The sequence below is a fragment of the Condylura cristata genome, unplaced genomic scaffold (assembly GCF_000260355.1).
Source record: "Condylura cristata isolate star-nosed mole 26May11 unplaced genomic scaffold, ConCri1.0 scaffold00003, whole genome shotgun sequence".
Taxonomy (NCBI): domain Eukaryota; kingdom Metazoa; phylum Chordata; class Mammalia; order Eulipotyphla; family Talpidae; genus Condylura; species Condylura cristata.
This window is the reverse complement of record NW_004567104.1, coordinates 29782808-29804723: the sequence shown is the minus strand read 5'-3', so window position 1 is coordinate 29804723 and position 21916 is coordinate 29782808. Positions and strand designations below refer to the sequence as shown.

Below are 21916 nucleotides of genomic sequence, written 5' to 3'. Positions count from 1 at the left end.
CCCAGTACCACAAATTTTCAGAGTTGATGAGACTCTGAACAAGAGTAGGGACATATGCTGTTTCTTACCCGGTGTTCTGCCAGGAACTCTGGAGTCAGGGTCCAGGGGGCATTCCTCACCACCTCATCCACATAGCGGCAGTGCTGCACTGCATCATAGCGCTCGTTTTCATTCATCACTGTGAAGCCTTTGAGGTTGTGTGTTAGCTCGTCACTGCAAACTGAGTTCACCACATCATAAAATTGTAAGTCAAAGTCCTTTCTACTTAACCACTCCTTAGTCACAATTCTCTGCCACTTCCCAGAAGAATCTTTTGGATGTAGCTAAGTCTGGGTAATAATGCCTTTAGAAGCAACACCAACCAGTCAATGTTCAAAATTCAGAAAATGAAGAATACAAATGGGGATAAGATCTTTGACTCTGAAAATATACCTGCTGTGCTTTTCTCCCTCAATTAGGTGTTTGGTTTTTTTTTTGAGATTTTATTTATTTATGTATGCAGAAATGGGGTACAGGCCAGAGGTGCAGGGGCAGCGAGAAGATTCACCAGAAACAGCGTGAAGAGCAGAACAGGCAGATTGAAGAAATACACTGCTGAGAGGAGCAATGGGTGAGACAGGAGAGGTCTGCTGCGCCATGGGTTCACCTCTGGGGCAAGGATTGAACTTGCACTGAAGTGACCATAGCTTGGCTTAGCTTTGCAGTGTAGCACTCCAACCTGCTGTTTAAAAAAATAGTTTCCTATTATATTTTTATATGTTGGACTGGACCACATGACATTTGCTTAGCTAACTTTCATGTTTCCACTGACTGAAAATGATGAACTGAAACTAAGCAAATGTTATTCTTAAGTGGGTAATAGAGGGTCAATGCTGCTCCCCTAACTAGAGAAACTCAGCTAAAACTAGTGAGATAAATACTAACATCTCAGGCCAATGAGCTTGGAGCCCCTCTCTTCAGGTTTAGGTTTCTAGTACCTCGCATACTTCCTGTTTGAAAGAGGATGTGCTATATCCCCCATTTAAAGAACAAAGTTAAGGTTATAAAGTTAAGAAAGAGAAAAAAGATAAATCTCTGTTATTCTAAAATGCTTTCAATTTAGAAGTGAGTTCTTATGAATTATATACGTCAAAATTTAAGAACAATACATGTATCTTAACTGTTACACACCACAAGTGGTGTGAGTATAGATTATTCCTCTGGACAACACCTCATCTTCAGAGGTTTTCTTACCTCCCACAATGAGATATGTATTGGGGAAAAGGTTCTTTGCTTGCATCAGAGCCCGGGCATGACCAGAATGAAATAAGTCAAATATACCGTCTGCATATACTCTCACAGGCCGCTCACCTAAATCAAAAGAAAAGAATTTATCACAGAAATATACTGAGTCAGCACCTCCTATTTAACAAATAGAAAGAGCACTATGTGACTCTTCCATCCCTGTACCCCTCTCTTAAGGTGCTCTCTGGATTTTCACCCTAATTTATGGGTAAATTATAATAGCGAGGAGAAACTCCACAGACTTACCTGGCTACAAAGACCCTTGACATCGCATCCATGAGCTCTTGTTACCCTGGTTGTATGAAACTGTTCAGGTAATTGGATTTCATGATTGCTTTTTCCTAAAGTTGTTTTAGGAATGATTCAAAGGACTTATACTACAGATATGTCCTAAACTTCAAAAAACAGATAAAATTTTTGCCTTCATCTTATGTTTACTAAATTTCCTTTATGTTAAACAAAACAGTTTAGTTAAGTATACTCTTGCTTTCTCATTTTCCAACTGCCTTGATTAATGTGGGTGAATGCTTTACTTTCAAAATAAACTTTACCACTGGAAAGTAAGGAGTACTCCAGAGGGGTGAGATTGAGAAAAAGAGGGAGACTAAGTCCTAGTTATCAACTTATTGCTCCTCTGTCCCAGATTTATCCTCAATATCTATCCCATGGTAACAGACAGAAAGCCTTAAAGCATTTCCCTTAATAGTAAGATACTTTCTCAGTAGATGATACAATATGTATTTGAAAATCAAATATCAATGTCTTAAGGCCTCATGTTAGAACTTTTCTTCTTCTCCTCTCCATTAGTGAGACTAATAGAGAACTGATTATCAATTTATTTTTAGTAAGAGTATATGATGAAAGAAAAGCCAACTGACCTCCTGAGGTACAAGACTAAGATTTCTGGATGTACAAGATTAGTTGAAAGCCAAATAAACACATTGAGAATGAATCTGTTAACAATTTGTCATGCCTAAGATGATAAATCTAATGAATTCTTGTAACATTTTCATTATAGTAATAAAGGAAGAGCTATTCCACTGTAGCAGCAGAAATAACACCAGGAACATCAAGCTGGGGAAAGAGACTTCATTTCTTAGTTTCTATGGACCTTAATTTCTTCACATTTATAAATCAGATAATCTCAAAAATTACTTGTAAAATTCTGTTATTGTAAATGCTTTTAATTTAGATTTATTAGTGAGTTCTTGTTAATTATAAACTTCAAATTTTAAGGACAATACATGTATCTCCAACTATTACACACCACAAATGATAATACAGATTAATGGCAATTGGGGTTACTGATGAAACCTGAATGAGATAATGGATTCTGAATGTGTGTCATTACAGAGCTCACGAAATGCCCTTGCCCTCTACAGACTCTATTATCACATTAGAATGTGAGCCGGAGCCGCTTGGTAGTATACTGAAATTTGACCTGCCACCATTATACCCTATTACATACAGCTAATATTCGCCCTTGTTACCATTTATCTTGCCCCATTGGCCTGCCAATTTCTCAAGGACAGGGAGTAAAACATGAGAAATTATATTATGAATCAGAAAAGTTGTGATCAACATATAGTTCAGTGTCCTGAACTATAGCTGAACACTTTTGCAAAAGAAAGCATTCCCCTGGAGTTTTTAGGACCCAAAAACTAAGTCCCAGATAACTCAAGACACTGCCACGGGACACTGGGACCTTTGGCCTGACTGTTCAGCATTCATGTCCATTTGTATATCACTATTTTTCAGTTGCAACAGAGCTCAAACATACTAAAACAAGAAGGAATCACAAATAGTTTCTATATAGTGGAAATGTATAGACTGAGCCAAAATTGCCTCTTATTCTCAGGGCTAACCTCATTATAGGGTATAGAGAACACTTACTGTAGAAAATGAACTGAAAAAGGAATTGAAAAAATTGGGGAATTTACAGAGACAAAGAGGTGGCTGCCTATAGAACTCTGAATTCATAAGAATGTTCATGAGAAGTTTCTACTTACAATGATCCTTAAAACCAATTGCACAAACATACATATTACATAAAATACATTATTAATAATTTGTGTAGTCAAATATTATTAGCTAGTGATATAAAGCATACAAATAAAAAGGCCTTGAAAGGAATAATGCAAATCTTAAAAAAAAAAAAAGAAAATTAATTTTATCTTTATTGATAAGTGATGAGCAACTACCAACTTGGGATATTTTTGTCCTCTATCAATCAGCTGTATTATAGCTAGGTTAATGACAGAATGTAGGAGGTTTGGGGGGACAATTATGAAAGATATTAAAAATGTAATAGTTGATACATTATTTAGACCTTTGCAAAAATAGCCAAGATTATAATCCAGCTCAGGCTAAATCTTAATGCCTCTGCTCTGCTATATCTCATAGAGGTGAAAACATACTGGGAAACAAATAAAATTCTATGCAGTAGAGCTAACCTCCCAAATAAAACAGCAAGGCAGGGGAGAGGAAATCCCAGAAGGGCAAATACAGAGTGGATATATATTGGATCAATACAACTGAATGCTAAAAAACAATAGGAAAGCAAAAAAAAAAAAAAAATGATTACATATTTACTTACAGGGAGTTCCTCTGCTGGCTTCTTCCATAGTTACCCTGACATAGGGTTTACTAAAGTCTATTTCAATTTCATCAGAAAAAGGAGCTGGCTGCCGTAAGCCCTTAGGAAGAAAAACAGGAAAAAGAAAGCTAAATTCAATGATACACTGAAACTCAAAAAAGAACAGCTATTCAGTATGCTTCAATTAAAACTTCTCCTAGAAGTTTTAACATAAAAAAGTTTAAAGGGCCCTCCCAGATGGTACAACAGATTAAAGCACAGCACTATGAAGCTCTCTGCAGCCACTGCAAAATGAATTTGATCCCCGGCTAGGGAGGTGACCCACATGGCGTGGCAGACTTCTCTGACCTGACCACTGCTCCCCTCAGCAGTGTATCTCAGTACATCTACCTGTTCTCAGTACATCTACCTGTTCTGTTCCCTGCTCTGACTTTGGTGAATCCTTTCACCCCACACACCCCATCTCTGGCCTGTATTCCAGTTCTTGTAAGCATAAAATAAAATTTTTCTAAAAAAATTTTTTTAAAGAAAAAGAGCATTCCAAAGTGACCATATGTGTAAAGAGAAATGTTTACACATATGGTGATTTCACCATTACTGAGTGAAGTGGAACCTAAGCACCACTTACTGGATACAAAATCATGGCTCCGTAGGCTTGAATATCAGAAGAGTCAATGTTATGAAATTGCCAAGGTTCCTAAATGCATTTTCATACCATTTCAACTAGGTTTCCTTTCAAGTTAAAATGAAGAAAGTTTGCTTTAGAAAAATATACAAAGAAATTCCTAGTCCTATTGTTATAAGCCTCAGCTTCCAGAGACACTGTTCTTTAACTGACAAAAAAATAAGTTTTTTAAAAATACTACTCATTTTCATTGGGGCAACCCTAGAGAGTGAAGGATTTTGCTGACTTGTGGTAACTTAAGAACTTTAGGTTTCATTCTCTATACTTAGGAAGGATTGAGTCAGCACAAACCCCAGCCAGTGAGGACAGCTACACTTTCCTTCTGCTTTTAGGGCAGGCACACAGTATATGAGGTAAATTGAAGACTCAGTTATAAAAAAAATAGGACTTAGTGTATCTTTTCAAAATTGAACAAAATGCACATGACATAAATTCAACGTTTAAACCATTTTAGAGTATACCAATTTGTTTTTTTTTTAATATATTCAGTATACTTGGTACACTGTATGATCATTGCCACTGTCCAATTCCAGAACATTTTTATCACCACAGAAAGAAACCCCATTCCCATTAGCAGTCACTTTTCATTCTCTCCTCCTTCAACCAAGAATTGTCTATTTTATCATCTTAAAATTTATCTTGTTCTCTCTGTATCTAGTTTATTAGTTAAGGCTTCATCATCTCCAACCTGGGTCATTATAACAATCTTACTCTAGCTTCTGTCTATCCCTATTTCAACTCACCCTTTCCAAAACAATGAGGATGATCTTTCTAAATTACAAATCTGATCACATTACTTACAGGATAAAGTTCAAACTCCTTAGCCCAGGGCACAAAACACTTCATGACCAGACAATTGCTTATCTATCACAGATTATTATTCTGAACTTTAATTGCCTGCTCTATTATTTGCAGTTTGCTAACCATACTATTACTTAATATTTCTGAACTTGTACTCTACCTCTTATCCATTTTTTAATTCCTTTTCACCCTTCAAAGCTCAGCTCAGAAATAATTTCCTCAATGAAGCTCTTCTAAAACTACTGTCCCCATCCCTCAAAATTAATCTCTTGCTTTTCTTGACATCACTGGCATTTTCATACTGTATATTAACTAATTTCTCTCCCCCCATTTGTCTGTGAACTTCTCAAGAGCATGGTTATTTTTTCATTTTTGTGTTTCCAAGGCATAGTAACTGGCACAAAGAGATTCTCAATATATATTGGATGAGATGAGACTGTGAGATGCAACTCCATAAGGAGAACTGTGGTCAGTTTTCCCCAGAGTTTAGGTACTTAAGTGATTTATTCATACATATGATAAGTAAGATTGACTAAATGTCTGATTCTTTGTAAGTATTTTTGTGTTCCTTTTCATTATGCCTTTAAAAACTTAAAGACAAGGGCCCTGCCTGGTGGCGCAGCGGGTTAAAGCGCAGCACTAAGAGGCTAAAGCCACGTCCGCCTGAGTTCAATTCCCGCCTTCCCCGAAGGTGACCACATGGCGTGGCAGACCTCTCCCTGTTCGCTCCCCACTCTGTCTCTGGTGAATCCTCTCACCACCCTGCACCTCTGGCCTGTACCCCAGTTCTGTATGTATAAATAAATAAATCTTAAAAAAAAAAAAAAAAAAACTTAAAGAAAAACTGGCCATTAAGTTACCCCTTAATTTATCTTTAATTTTTTTGCCTCTTTCTTCTATACATTTCCTCCTGACTCTGGTCAATGCAGTTCTCTATTCCTAAAAGTGAAAGGAAAGAACTTTTTCTATAGCTATTGAGCTTTGACCTATAAAGCTCTACATTATGCTCATATCTCTTAAAAGAAAGGTCTTCTTAATCTTTACTCTAACCTACTGCCATGCTGGCACATTGTAAGTATGTGATAAAATTTTATTTGTACAACCCAAAAGTCAATGGGTAAGTAAAATGTGGTATGTGATCTTCAATAGCATGTTATTTAACAATACAAAGAAATAAAATACTGATTATGATACTGATACCTGCTATAACAAGGATGAATCTTAAAAACATGCTCAATGAAAGGAATCAGCCACAAATGACAAATTAGTGTATGATAACATTTGCATGTAATGTCCAGATTAGGCAAATCTACAGTCAGATAGTAGATTTCAGTTTCCAGAAGCTGGGATAGTTAGAAGGACATGGGAGAGATTGCTAATGGGAATAGGCCTTCTTTTTTGGAATGATAAAAATATTCCAAAATTGGTTTCAGTGAATGTTGCAAAGCCTGATAAATATACTAAACACCATTGAATTGTACAATTTAAGTTGTAGAATATATGATCTCAATAAATCTGTAATTAAAAAAAATTCTTGCTTTGGTTAGAGAGTTTAAAGGAATTTAAGATAGGAAGTAAAGGTGTACAGTGAAGATGACAGCCAAGTTTCCTCTTTAGGATTGGTCTAGCCTGTTGAGTGAGTGAATCTTTGAGCCCATGTTAAATATGCAGTATATACCAGAGAGAAATATGGAATAAGTAGCAAGCCATTCAGCCAATTATTACCTAGATATATAAAGCAATTTAAAGCACTGAGATTCCACATATCCTAAGGATGAAGACATTTACTCCTTTTAAGGGTTTGTTCCACTAAAACTGGTCTTCTTTGCTTTATTCCTGGCTATGGTGGTAGGCTGAGTATCACCTATTTGGTTTAAATTGTCCCTATTCCAAGTGAGATTGGTAATTTGGTGCCCACCATCAGTTCCTTAACTGGAATTCTCTAAAGAACATTCAGAAATTAACAATACCCGTTTTGCTGACTGATGAGTCGTCTACTTAGTTAACTTGCTGTGACATGACAAATAATGATTCCCCAAAGATGTCTGCATCTCACTCCCTAGAATCTGTGACTGTGGCACTTTATGTGGCAAAGGAACTTTGCAGATGTGATTTGATTAAAGATTTCTGAGACAAGGAGATTATTTTGCTTGTTAAATATTTATTTACATCACTGCTTATTTTTGAATAAGTTTGATTTCTCTCCTTGTAATCCCCATAAAATTCCCACCACCAAGGCCCCTCTGGTAGCTCAGGAGTTAAATCTCAGCACTATCAAGCTGTTAACAGCCACCACAGCATGGCTTTCATTGTTTCCATCCCCACAAACTCACAAACCCCCCACCAGGGCCATGGCCCACAGGGCACAGCAGACCTCTCCTGTCTCACCTGTTGCTCCCCTCATCAGTGTATTTCAGTGGATACCCTGTTCTGTTCCCCTCTGTCTCTGATGAATCCTCTCACCCCAGCCCACCCCCGCCCTGCCCCAGCTTCTGGCCTGCATCCCAGTCCTTACATGCATAAATAAATAATTCTTAGGGGAAAAAAGATTCCCAACACCCAAATCTCCCCTGAACGATCCTGGTAGTCTCCTTTGCTCCTCCCTCCCCACCTCCTATGTATGTCTCAGTTTGCCTGCTGGTGTTGCCTTTGTTTTTTCTTTTTTAACTACAAAAAGATTATTTGGGACTATCAATGTATGTACACTATAATCAGAAGAGTTTCTATAAGTGAAGGAGGTGAGCAGAAGAATTAGAATCATAAAGCAATATGATGACAATAGCAGTGTTTAGAGTGATGTGATCACTGGTTGCAACCATTAGCAAAGCAAAGTGAAAGTAGGAAAAGGCAAGCAGATTCTCCCCTACAAATTCATCCTTGGTGACACATTGATTTTAGCCCTCTGAGACCCATTACAGATTTCTGATCTCCGGAAATGTAAGCTAATAGATCTGTATCGCTTTAGGTCACAAACGTGTCAGTTTGTTCACAGCAGCTGAAGGAAAGCTTCCACCAGCATCAATATTAGATCTGGAGTATATGTCCACTAATTGTGAAAAACTTTGTTTTTATTGCTCAAGTGCTAACTTTATCAAAGTAGAAAAGTTTTTCCCTTTGGGCTATAAAATTTCAGGACTAACCAGTGGAAACTGTGGTTTGATCAATGGCTAATGGTCAAAAGAGGTAAAGAAAAAATAGAAACATACAATTCTGTCACTGGGATTTTAAAACATGGATTTCATAACAATACTGTGTTTCAATAATAACTTCAATTGTGTATTCTTTAGGGGAAGCTTTTAAAGGAAAGGTACTAAAGAGACAGGATAAACAGGTTGGAGTGGGGTCTTTCATTAAGGGCTTGGCAGCAGTTACAATGTTCCAGGGATATAGGAATAGAAATAGAAATAGAAAAAGAATGTCATCTAAGAATGAAGGGATAATTTGGGAGAAAGGACAGTAAGACTGAGGGAAAAAGGCTAAACACCATGAGATAATACGAATATTGGATCCAGCCTCCCTGGAGGCCTAGGGTTAAGGCTCGGTGTGAGGGCCTGAGTGAACCCAGTCAGAGAGCTGACCCACATGGCATGGCAGACCTCTCCTGACCCACCCGCAGCTCCCCTTTGCAGTGCATTTCAGTCAATCTGCCTGTTCTGCTCCCCACTCTGTCTCTGGTGAATCCTTTCACCCCGCCCCGCGCCAACCCTCCCCCCATACCTTTGGCCAACACTCCAGTTATTCCACGCACAAAAAATATTTTTTTTTTAAAAAAAGATTGTATCACTGCCTAAGGCATCAATTTCTCTATTTCATTTGCCTACTAGACACACAACCTCCAATTTCTCCTAAGGTTCTTTTTCCAGCTCTGATATAAATTTCTTACAAATAAGATGTGAGCTACAATCTACTAAGAAAGCATAAGATTTTCAGTAACCATAAAAATCATACTTAGTGTTCATTCTTTCCATTATTTAAAAACTGTAATACTGATATTATCAAAATCATATCAGTTTCTACCCTTCCTCTGCCCAATTAACTATTAAAGTAGTCTCTTTACTTACAATTGCACAGCGTGGCATTTTTGAAGGAATTCCATCTTCTTCTGTTGCCCCATTGGGTCCAGGTGCCTCTTTCCTCCTTTTCCTTGGGTTGACTTTGGCTGAATTCTGTGCATCCATCTTCTTTTAACTGGTTATAGAAAGTAAAAAAGAAATTTTTTTTCCTAAATGGAGTGGAAGAAAGCATGTCAACAATATTTCAGAAATGTTAACATGGATTCACTCAATTCCATAGTGCATATTTCACCAAGATAAGCCAACTATATCTGACAAAAACAACAAAGTTTTACAAAACACAGCCTCCAACAGAAACACTAAAATCTTTCTCTGTGCAACAATGGCCACAATTAGTCACCTATCTTAAAAATTATTCCCCCAGACCAATACTACCTACATACCAATTGTTACGTTTATATCTCGACTGTATGCAAAGCATTGCAACAACATGACTGAGAAAGAAAGGCTAGACACACTGCATACAACTCCTTATATAATTCCTGAGACACCTAGAAAGGTGTGGCAGGTACAAGGAAATGTTAAAGGTGTGTATCTGTGGTTCCCATTTGGGATGGGTAAAGATATGATACAGTGAAACTTGGAACAAAAATCCTCAAAGCAGAGGTAGAAAACAAAACAAATACCAGATAGAATGAGGACACTCTACTCTGCCTCACTCACTGCCTCTAATAAGCCCTCCTGAGTAAGATATCATCTAAACAATTACAATACTGTGCTTTCTTTTCTTTCCTCCAGCTAAATTCCAAGTGGCAATGTGACAAGATCTAAAAGAAACCTGACCTAATTCTTGGTGACACCCCATGAGTCATGGTTAAGTACTAGGTTGACAAGAGAAAAAGTCCAAGTCTAAAGTGAAAGATGCAAATTAAAATGGAAGAAGGGTAATACATATTTAGCAGATCTTTCCAGTGATGATGATCGGAACTTTTCTTCATTATTGTTATTAAGAGATCAGTACTACTACTCCCACACCATTGGCCTAAAAGGCCTGCTAAGTATGCCTAATCAGCCCAATTAGTGAACATTTCTAATTTATATATACAACAGGTTTCTGCTGTTAAGTATATCCTAAATTCTTGGTAGAGGCAGATAAAACCCATTATGAGGAATGTAATCAACATTATCTGGTATTAGGCTGCTCAACAGTCAGTAATATAGAGTACTTACTAGGTACAGGGTACTGTAACATAATTTTTAAGAAAAAACTAACTTCTCAAGAAGGCTTCGCTCAAGATAAAGGTACTACATATAGAGTCTAACCTTAAAAAAGAAAAATATACTGTGTTATGCAAGGTTACCCTTGTTTTTAAAAGGAAATAAATGTTGAAGAATCTAGGGATAAAGGGTCATGATCTTAGCAAAAAAGAAAACAGTAGAAGAAAATTACATATTTATATGTCATGTTAAAATAGCAAAACATTATCAAAGCATGAACTATAAAAGTGTTCATTTCAATATTCTTACAATCTTCCTATAGGTTTTACATTTTTTTTTAAAATAAGAAGTTTAATTTTTAAAACTCTCTGTAACAATTTTCTACACAGATAGGTCCTCAGAATTTGTAGTCTCTAGAAACTATTTCCCTCCCTCTCCTTCTTAACTTCCTAAATCAGTATATATTATAGATATATTCCAAGAAATGTTTTTAGTAATCTGTATGTCTTGCAAGGAATAACAACAGCAATAGTTATAACAACAGCTTTTTTTTTTTTTTGACGTACTATGTGCCAGGCACTGTGTACTTTATAACATTATTTTCATTTAACCCATATAACCTGAGAAGTAGTCATTAATTGGTCCCAATTTGCAAATGAGAAAATTAAGGATTTTATGGAAGTTAAGCAACCTATGCAAGAGATCATACAACTAGTAAGTGGGAAGTCAGGATTTAAATCCAGTCTTGCCTAATTCCAAATCCTTACCTCTATTTTCTTCTGTCTTCCAGAAATCCAAGATTTTTAAAAGGAAGCTCTCTCATCACCATTATTGCTACTTTTGGCTTTCCAGAACCTTCTATGGCATGAGTCCCATAAGTTTTTGCAGTCTTAAGTCAGTTCATCTTAAATGAACAGTGGGCTAAAGGTTACTTTAAGGTAAACAAGGTACCAGGACCAATTAAAAAGAACTGACGTGGCAATTGGCCTGATTCAGAGATTGCCTGGTTTGTCAGTTGTATAGACATGAGATCTTTCCAAACTGATACTTTTGCTAGGACTTTGAAACAAGCTTTCAACTTAAGCAATTAAGAATTCTTTAACCTCTACTACTCCCTTTTCTGACACTTATGCAAATATGTAGTACTTTTATTCATGACAAAAAAAGTAGAATTTTAAAAGTGCCATAATAAATTAAGGGGATAAATATCAGGTCATATTTTAATTATTTTTCATAATTCCATGTTAAAATCCACTTAATAGAAAAACACTTAACACATCCAAAAACATGTTTGCAGAAACTTCTCAGGAGTCTGTTCTATATATTGTGTTGACATATAATTAACTATACATGGGCCCTCCCTTGTGCAGTGGGTTAAAGCGCAGCAGTATGAAGCTAGCCACAGCCAATCCCCAGCCAGGGAAGTGACCCACATGGCATGGCAGACCTATCCTGTCTCACCTGCTGCTCCCTTCGGCAGTGTACTTTGTTAATCTCCCTGTTCTTTGCTCTGCTCTGTCTCTGGTGAATCCTCTCACTCTGCAGCTCTGGCCTGTACCCCAGGTCTTTTTTTTATATTAATAAGTAAACTATACATACAGAATATATTTCACAGGAATTTCTCAGGAGTGTGTTCTATATATTGTATTGACATATAATAAACTACATAGAGTTTTAATTTAGAGTTTTAACTTATCTATATACTTGTTAAATTATCAAAATTATGATAATATACCACTTTCAAGTTTCCTCATGTCACTTTGTAATCCATCTTTCCCTCTTCACTCCAATTCTGCCTTGTGGTTTTGTTTTGTTTTGGTTTTAACTGCTTACTTCTTAAAGTACTGAACCATCTTCTCACATGATTCAACTTTAAACAACCAAACATACAGTGGCTATCATCATGCTAGGATCATAGCAGAATGGCTCTATCTTCTAAGTTAAAATATTACCTGTATAGTTTTAAAGATATTTGTTCTAGAGACAAATAAGTATCTGGAGTCTTGTGACACTGGATCTATTCCACTAGATTAAAAAATTATACAAAGATATAAAAGATCACAATGAAGACTCAAGGCAAGAGAAAGGAATTAACTATTTAGCTATTTAAAGCTATAGTAAAATTCACAATGTAGAAAGTACCAAAGCAGCCATTATTAATATGTCACAAACCTCTTTGGTAAATAATAGTAATACTAATATATTTTTTATATATGTATTATATATTTCAGTCAAGTATTTACATACTTTAACAAAATTTCTCCATCTGCCTTACACAATAATCTCTAATATATCTAATAAAATGTGTAAGGCATTTTTTTCTCAATATTTTTTATCCATGATCCATTTTGAGAAATGCAAAAATTTTTTAACTTTATTAGCAAAGTGCACTGCTAGAGAAGTCAGGCCCCAAAATCCTATTACCTAAATATGAATCCTGTCTCTACTATTTACTAGCCCATGAGAATTGAAACAAACTCCTTAATCTCTCCATACCTTATTGCGTCCTCAAACAAATGAGATTTAAATGAGATAACCCATGTAAAAGCCTTAGGTCAGAGCCTGGCACACAGTAAGTACTTGTAAATATCAGCGTTATTTACTAGTATCTTTCATCATCAGCTTTAAACCTGTCTTCTGTACAACCCCTCTATCCAAAAAAATCTTGTCATATTGTCCCCTCCATGATTACTATTATAAAAAATATACTTCTAATGTAAAAGTAGGTGTAATGTAAAGTATGTCCCATCTCACCCACTCAAATTATTATACTTAATCACTGTTCTCACTGAAGCTACATGAGTTACTCAGTCTTACTGAGTTTCTCCCAAGTAGACAGGAGACAACATGTTATTATGAAATTTATTTTTGTTATTTTTCTCTTTAAGAAAAAGAAATCACTGTTGTAGTAGCAAGAATTCTACTGGAACCCCTCCCAGAAGCTTATGTACTACAAAAGCACATAGAATAATTTAATAACCAGTACCTAAAATGATGGGAAAATATTACCTCCAGTTTCCCTAAAGTTTCAAAGATGCCAAATCCCAGTAAGGGTACAACTTCAGTACTGAGAAAAGGTATATGGGAGGATAGGGCAGACCAAAGATAGTCAATCATATATCTTTAGTTCATTAGACTGAAACTGTCCAATATCTAAAGCCACGCCACCTTTACAACAGTCACAATGTCCATCTTGACACCTCCAACAATACTTCCCAAACTCTCCATTTACAACTGAACCTCCTTAACCAACCAACACCATTCAAGTAAAAGTGCAGTGACTGTTCTGGAATAGGAGGTTTTTAAATATCTATATTCAAGAGGAAAAACTTACATACACAGGCCCTCCCCGGTGGTGTAGCAGGTTAAAACACAGCACCAAGAAGCTGAAGCCACTTCAGCGTGAGTTCAATCCCCACCCGAGGTGATATACATGGCACAGCAAACCTCTCTAGACGGACCCGCTGCTCCCCTCAGCAGTGTACTTCATCAGTCAACCTGTTCTGCTCCCCACTCTGTCTCTGGTGAATCCTCTCGCTGCCCTTGCACCTCTGGCCTGTACCCCAGTTCTGCATAAATAAATAAATAAATCTTTAAAAAATAATACATACACACAAGTTACCTTAGTATCTATTTGTCCAGAGGTTCATGGGGTTGGGAGAAGATGTACTCTTCCATACAAGATCAAAAGTGGAGTGGTGAGCAGGAAATTGCCTAATACTCTGCAGTCAGATCCTGGCTTCCAGGGTAGGACCCATATTAGTTAAGCCAGGATAAATAAGAATGAAAGTATCAATAGTTGGAGAGAGAACATAGGCCCTCCCTCATGATCACCATAGGGCAGAACAAAACCTGGTTTCCTTAGCAGTTTATCCTCCAAAAGTTTTTTTCAAAAGAAGCTTTAACAGGGCCCTCCCTGGTGGCGCAGCGGATTAAAGCACTGCACTGAGAAGCTAAAGCCACTTCCGCATGAGTTCCATTCCCGCCTGCCCCGGAGGTGACCACATGGTGTGGCAGACCTCTCCTGACCCGCCCGCTGCTCCCCTCAGCAGTGTACTTCCTCGATCTGCCTGTTCTGCTCCCCGCTCTGTCTCTGGTGAAGGCTTTCACCGCCCCTGAGCCTCTGGCCTGTACCCCAGTTCTGTATGTACAAATAAATAAATCTTTAAAAAAAAAAAAAAAGATCTTTGTTAAAAAAAAAAAGAAGCTTTAACAAAAGAGAGACAAAAAGAACTGGCAGGCAAAATACAACATTTATAAGAACTGATCTTTCCAATACTGCCACGTAATAGCAAAATAAGTCACCTTTTCTAAGTCACTCAAATTTCTCATTCAAGTACAAATTCTAAATATGGACAAACTGCCCACATTACAGCTATCATCATCACTCCATTAAGTTCATTAGTAAATGTCTCCAAATGCTTTTAAGATGCAAAATGTAGTATCTGTGCCTGTGATTTTTTTACTCAGATTCACAAAATTTGGTTCAATTTCTGCTGACTCACCACCCCATACACAGTTTGCCTTGTTCTTCAATGTTCCTATAGATGCCTGTTTGGATATGTCAACTTTGCAATTAGGAAGTACAGGGAAGTGAAAATATGTGTGACAAGGGAAGAATGGCAGTGAGGAGACACTAGAATAAATCTAGTCAAGTGTTTTTCCAATACAAATTTCCTGAAGGAGAAAAAAATCTGGGCACTGGCATGCACAGGCTTCTGTTTTAAAAGTGAAAGCTCCTACAAGTGCAGTTTTAGGAGCATCCATCTAATCCCCTCTACTCTGCTCCCTTACTGGCAGTAAATCTAGTAAGAAGCACAGGTGAAACAGATGGACTCTGCTTCTTAAGTTTTGCAATGCCTTAAGAATAGCAAGGTTCAGAAAGAGCAGCATGAATTTTTCCTTTTCATTCTAATAGTGCTTCTCCCATCTTTGGGTCTCCATTATCTTTTCAGTAAAAATTTATGCTTGATGACTTTCTACTTACCAATCAATGCCCAGTTCCAAAGCTGAGTGTGCAAGTATACATCATATTTGGGATCTTTATTTGTTTCTATCTTTGTGAAGCTTAATAAAGTGGTATAAAGAGGCATCGTCTGAAAACTCCTAGGTTAAAGTGCATCTAATACTCTTGGCATTAATCACATCACATGCTGTACACTTATGTTTTCCCTCAGATAACAGTACAGTCACATGACCACTATAAAGGCCTTTGAAACTTGAAGGAGGATATGGCTAACTGATAGTGGAGTGGAGGGATTTGATGCAAGAACCAGCAAGCCTCTTAGATCAAAGGTCAGCAAACTACAGCTTACAGACCAAAAATAACCCCCTGCTTATTTTTGGAATTAAAGTTTTATTGGAACACAGCCATGCTCATTCACTAAAGGAGTATCTACAGCTACAGAACTGAAAACTGCAACAGAGACTAAATGAGACTAAATGATCTGCAAAGTCTAGTATTTACTATTTGGTTCTTTGAGAAAAAACTTTGCCAATTCTTACCCTAAAGGAGCATAGGCTCAGTTTTATCTATCATTTGATTCTAAGTTCCACCTATCCTATGCAAATAGCTCTAAAGTGAAGTTCTATACTAGAAATAAGATTATTTTATGAAATTGTAACATAACTTTCTGGTACAGGATTATAGCACCTTATGTCACTAGCCTGGTATTATTGTTACTATATTAAGCCAGTCAAAAGAATGCCTGGCATGGGAAATTCTAACTGTAAAGGTGAAATGCACCTAACCTGCACTGACAGATTAATTTTAGATGAGTGCTCAATGTTACTCCTTAGTAATTGAGGCCAGTAAAATGCCACATCGAAGAAATTAGCTTTAAACTTAATCTCTTCCTCTTACTCAGAGAAACCTTTGCATGACATACATTGAAGAGGGCACTCACTCTGCCAGACCCTTGGCTAGCCCTTACATAAAGCTTATACTGAGACCTGGCCACAAACTGAGGTATTTTAGTAAAGAGATTATCCTAAAATCACAAGAGACACTTACAATACTTAATATTGAAGGATTTTTCTACCAGATATGCTACTATTACATATATTCTACATATTCTGCTACAAGATTCACTGAATAAATCCTATGTTAAGATTTTTTCTTAAGAGTAGGCTATGAACTTATATCTCTAAGGCAGGTTCTATGACAGATTCAGCAAATTTGGGACTTGGATCCTCAAAATGTTTATTTTTATTAATTCCCAGTAAATTCATCATTTCCCTCAATTATGAATATAAGAGCAGCAAACTTAGCGGGAAAAATACTTTGTTATCAATAGAAATTACAGACATTTTCACATTTTATTATATGTATTGTAAATATCTTGAAATGTTTACACCCATCTTCATTGTTAAATTATTAGTTACAAGATTCACTGATACAGTAAACTTGATTTATCATAATGAAAAGCATACAGTAGTAGGCCACACATTTTAAAACTATTTTAATAACGATGTTTCAATGTAAAATGCTACATTTTTGTTTTCTTGCCCATAAAAATTTTATTCTAAAAAGTCAGCCCACAAGGTTTCACCACACTTCCACAAAAAAGGTTAAAACCCCTACTATTGGAACAATGTATAAACAATCAGATCTAAGATAATTCTCTATAGATAATTAAAACTATCTTTGTTTTCCGTTACGTGCCTACACTAATTTTGTTCTTTAAAACAGAGCAAAGGCCGTATGCCACTATTTTTAGCAGCCCTAATTTCAAAACTGGTTTGGAAATAGTTATGAATGTGCTATAACAATCTAGCAGCCAGGGTTCCCTGGCTCATTGGCAGTCATTCTAGTCTAAGCATAAAGCTTTACACAAATATAAATTTCAACTTTCAACAAGAAAGTAACCAAAAGAAAGGAAGAAAAAATGATTGCCATATATCCCACTACCTATCTCTTGAAAACAGTTAAACACAGGCAATTCAATTATTTGTTATTAATGAGGCAATGAACCAACTATACATATATGAGGGGCTCAGTTTTTTCCTTTTGTGGAGTGGAACTCTGGCATATACAGCAAAACAGAGTATGTAAAAATGTATACTCCCCTGAATTTTCTGAGTTGTAGAAGGGGCATTTAAATTTTGCCACAAATTATTCATAAAGCAATTAACAAAACAAATTAAATTTTCAGACACATGCCCAGGTACTCAACTGACAGGAATACTGAGAAAGGAGAAGCTTAACACTAGAAACAGAAAAGTTTATTCATAGGAAAGGGGAGCCCTGACCACCTCACTCTCTCCTTCCTAAGTCACATTGTTTTTGTAAGTAACTGACTATCATAAAAGACATAAAAGTAGTCACATCTTAAGCAACAAGGAATTTTCACAGTCCAAAGATGACTGGGGTGTCTAACTGAAAAAAATCCCCAATAAATCTGAAGAGATGTAAAACCTATAAAATATACAGTGTTACAAACCAATATTACCAATAAAAATAATTAAGTTATAATCTCCCCAAAGTAACATCTTTTAGAAAAATGTATTATTTCCACTATTTTAGGGTAACACAATCTTGATAGAAGAGATATGTATTCTATTTGATTCAGAAGGTAAAATTATCCCTAGTAGTAGTCAGAAGAGCTGGCTTTAGATTTGAGTTATGCAGATATTTGTAAAGGAATGAAGAAGGAAATTACTGTTATTACTGGATATTTTATCATTATCCCTCATTAATACCAGTAGCAAATTATTGTGCTTGTATTTTCTATAATATTTACAAATTCTCATCACTTTACAACAAAGAGAGGTTGTTCAGCACATTAGGGGAAATATGCCCCATTGGGGAATCACAAATGAGGTCAGGTGACCTACACTCCATTAGATTATACATAAAATGAGATGAGTATGCATATGTTTCAGAATATTAAAGGACTATCTAGCCAGAAGAAAAGTTACCTCTACCATAGCTAGAAACTCTACAAAAAGAAAAGCAATTCCTTCCATAGTTACAGAGTGAGTCAGTGTTAACATCAGATAAAGTAACCTGAAACTTCTGGATCCAAGATGCTGAGTAGATCATTCTCCTTAAGAGATCACATATCCAAAGGGAGGGTCCCCAAAAAAATGAAACTTCACCAGTTGAGAAATCACAGGGTGAGGGAAGAATAAAGTTATTCTTTATCAGTCAGGTCATTATTCTGGCTTTCTAAGGGAATTTGCAAAGTAGGGTGTGTCAAAAAGAATCATTTCTTTCAGCTAACACAAAGAACCCCAGAAGCAGTGCTGTAGTCCCCAAGCCTAAATGTCCTCACTTGGGAGTCAGTTAACTTGAAACATATATTCTGTTTTAGAAATAAATTACCTAGTAGTTCCTTTTAGTTAGACAGAAAGTTAGCCAAGTAAACAATGTTCTAGAAAAAGGCCTAAAAAGCCATTTTTAGCTAAACAAAGGCTATTCTCAATTCATTCCCATTCAAGAATCTTTCTGAACTCTCTCCTTCCATCTCAAAGTGTATTTGTAGGAGTTGGAGGTAATTATTACGTTTATCAACTTTTAAAAAGTAGAATAGAAAATGTCAGTTCACATAAGTAAAGATAAGTAGGCATTGCTTCATGAAACTTGTTTCATGAAGTTTCTGTTTCTAGTGTTAAACTTCTCCCTTCATAGTATTCCTCAAACTTTTATTAGATATTTCTTTTAAAATATTAGTGACGGACCCTCCTTGGTGGGGCAAAGGGTTAGGATGCAGCACTGCAAGCGAGCGGCCATTCAGTGCTAGTTCGATCCCTACCTCAGAGGCGCTCCACATGGTGTGGCAGACCTCTCCTGACCTGCCTGCTGCATCCCTCAGCAGTTTACTCGTCATTCTGCCTATTCTGCACCCCACTCTGTCTCTGGTGAATACTCTCACACCCTGCAAATCTGGCCTGTACCTCAGCTCTGTATGAATAAATAAATAAATATTAAAAATAAATAAATAAAATATTGGTGACAAAGTCAGTAATACCTTCTACAAAGGGCTGTTTAGAGATGAGGAGGTAGTGAACTCACTTTAGTTCCTTTCATCTGCATCACTAATAGTCCTCATAAAAGGGAACCAGTAGGGGAAAACCCAACAACTAAAACATCTGAATTATCCACAGCAAAGTTTCATTCCCCATATGCCAGTCACAGTCTCCAGTGACAAATCACTGATCTTGATAGTTAAATGTGTTTAACTATTAAAGCATCTCCCATGTGGAATTCTAGTCACCACTGTTTACAATTTCAGCATTCTCCTTTCTTCTCTATAATGGCCATGATCTTTAGTGTGCTAAATCTCATTCTCAGCCAATACCTTTTACTAACAATTCTCTGTACTTGCAGAATCAGATTGAATAGGGCCCTGAAGTTTGTAGCTTCCTACTCCCATTTTATTCTTGGCAAAATGCTTTCTGCCTGTCTTCAATTCCCATCCCACGCCTTGTTCCTACCATCCTCAAAACCTCCCCGCCCTCAACAGCTATTCCTAGCAGATTTTCTTATCGTAAACTCCTATATCCTAACTGCCTTTATAAATACCACTGTCTTCATTTCGATATAAATTCTGATTCTGGCAACTGAGATTCTGAGTTTCTAATCACCTCAATTGCACTCAGGAAACCTTTTCTAGCAAAGCCTGTGCTCCAGTCATAGATCAAGTCTTCCCAAATGCATCTTTGTACTTCCAAACAGTCCACTGGTCAGAGTTATGGTATTTCAGAGCTGAAAGAAAACTCACAAATGATCTGGTCCGATGTTTTTCATTTACATTTTAAAATATATAAAAGCTATTTTACTTCATAATCTCATACATACTTAATTGAAACAAGTTTCACAAAGCAATACTTACCTTACTTATGTGAACTGACATTTTCTATTCTTTTTATTTCATCACGTGTCAAACATAAAATGGATTTCACAACCCTATGGAACCCACAGTGTTAGAAACTAATTAGTACAAACTCCCATTCAATGAAGTTAAGTGGTGAGATAAGTTTCTCAGCCACAAGAAGTCTGTCCATAAAATTAAACTCAGGTCTGGCAGGTAAATTCCAGACCAGTGTTCTTCCTACTAAAGATCTGTTTTTTCCACTCATGGTCCCTCGGTCATACCCTGTGCCTACTACAAGCCTACGGCACCGTGTCCGGTCACTGTTACCTCATTCTTCTCCTCAAAGTCATTGCTCCTTGGTCAGTCTCCGGCTGCTGCTGTTTCATGGTCCCTTAGGAGAGAGGCCCCACACGGTCACTACCCATCGCTCAGTCTCCTCCGAGTCACTGACCCTTGGCTCCAGTCCCCGCGTAGTCACTGCCTAATACTTCCTCGTCAAAGCCCCCACGGAGCCTCTGCCTCGGGTTCTCCGAGGTCTGGTACCTTTGCAGACATTGACCCAGAGTCACAGGCCCCTCGCAAACGACTACATCTCGGTCACAGTCCCCTGTTGTCTCTGCCCCTGGGTCACAGTCGCCTCGCAGTCTCTGCCTCACACTCCCCTCAGTATGACTGACCCACTCATCGGTCCGTCACCTCACGGTCCCGCCCCACAGCTCACCTCTCAGAGTAGGCACAAGGATATGCACGCACCGGTTCCTCACCTGCAGCTCTCGCTTCCCAGGCCCCTGTCGGATCGGATTTCTGCCGGGCGCCGCGTCACCGACAGGGGAAGTTGAGTGGGTTGCGGGGAGACGCCCGGGGAAGGCAGCTGACCGAACAGCGGGCCGGAAGTCCCGCCTACTGCCCTCCTTCTTGTCAATCCCACCACGACGTTTCCCTTAAAACCGCGACCCCGTGACACAGTAGTTCCGCCTACTAAAACCCCAGAGGTCTCGGGAGTTGAGTGAGCAGAAAACATCAAAGATAGGAAACGAAGTGACTAGGAAACTCCATCCGGAACTGGAGTGTGCAGTGAAGACGCATCCTCGTAGTGAGATACGAATGTGAGCTGTCACGCGTGCTTGCTGGCAAAGGGGTCGAGAATCGTTAACCTTGCGGCTCCCTTTTTGGTAGACTCCAGGCTTACTACCTCTCGGGCTGACCAGTACGTCCAGTTCCTTCCTGCTCTACCCGCAGGGCCTGGCACGATGCCAGGCACTCATATCAGGATATTCATAATATAGATGGCCATGACACCTTGCGTCAAAGATCCGACAGCTCCAGATTTTCCCTTCTTGGTGATGTAAAAAGAATTCACGTCCTTTCAACCAAGCAAGTCCTGTGAAAATTAGCCCCAAACCCTCTTTCTTCGTGTTACTTCTGACCCAGGTTGACAAATCAGAAAATGATCCGTAGGCGTCAACTGAATACTAGTCGAGTAAAAGCGGATTCAAGGCGG

The 21916-nt window shown here is 37.7% G+C and overlaps 1 protein-coding gene across 4 annotated transcripts in view; it reads right to left on the bottom strand.

Moving 5' to 3' along the window:
- Nucleotides 1–21281, bottom strand: part of PCYT1A (phosphate cytidylyltransferase 1, choline, alpha) — a 29839-nt gene extending 8558 nt beyond the window's left edge. Inside the window, exons 1-5 of one of the 4 annotated variants that reach the window (XM_012733402.1) lie at nt 21137–21281; nt 9428–9554; nt 3881–3980; nt 1234–1350; nt 69–220 (exon numbers count right to left, since the gene is read on the bottom strand). In XM_012733402.1, coding sequence (XP_012588856.1) covers nt 69–220; nt 1234–1350; nt 3881–3980; nt 9428–9544 — 486 coding nt within the window. In that variant the 5' untranslated portion in view covers nt 9545–9554; nt 21137–21281. Of the gene's footprint in view, nt 1–68; nt 221–1233; nt 1351–3880; nt 3981–9427; nt 9555–20742; nt 20944–21136 lie in introns of those variants that run through there. The other 3 variants (XM_012733412.1, XM_004675131.2, XM_012733418.1) reach the window with 3 other exon arrangements.
- Nucleotides 21282–21916: the final 635 nt, after the last annotated feature.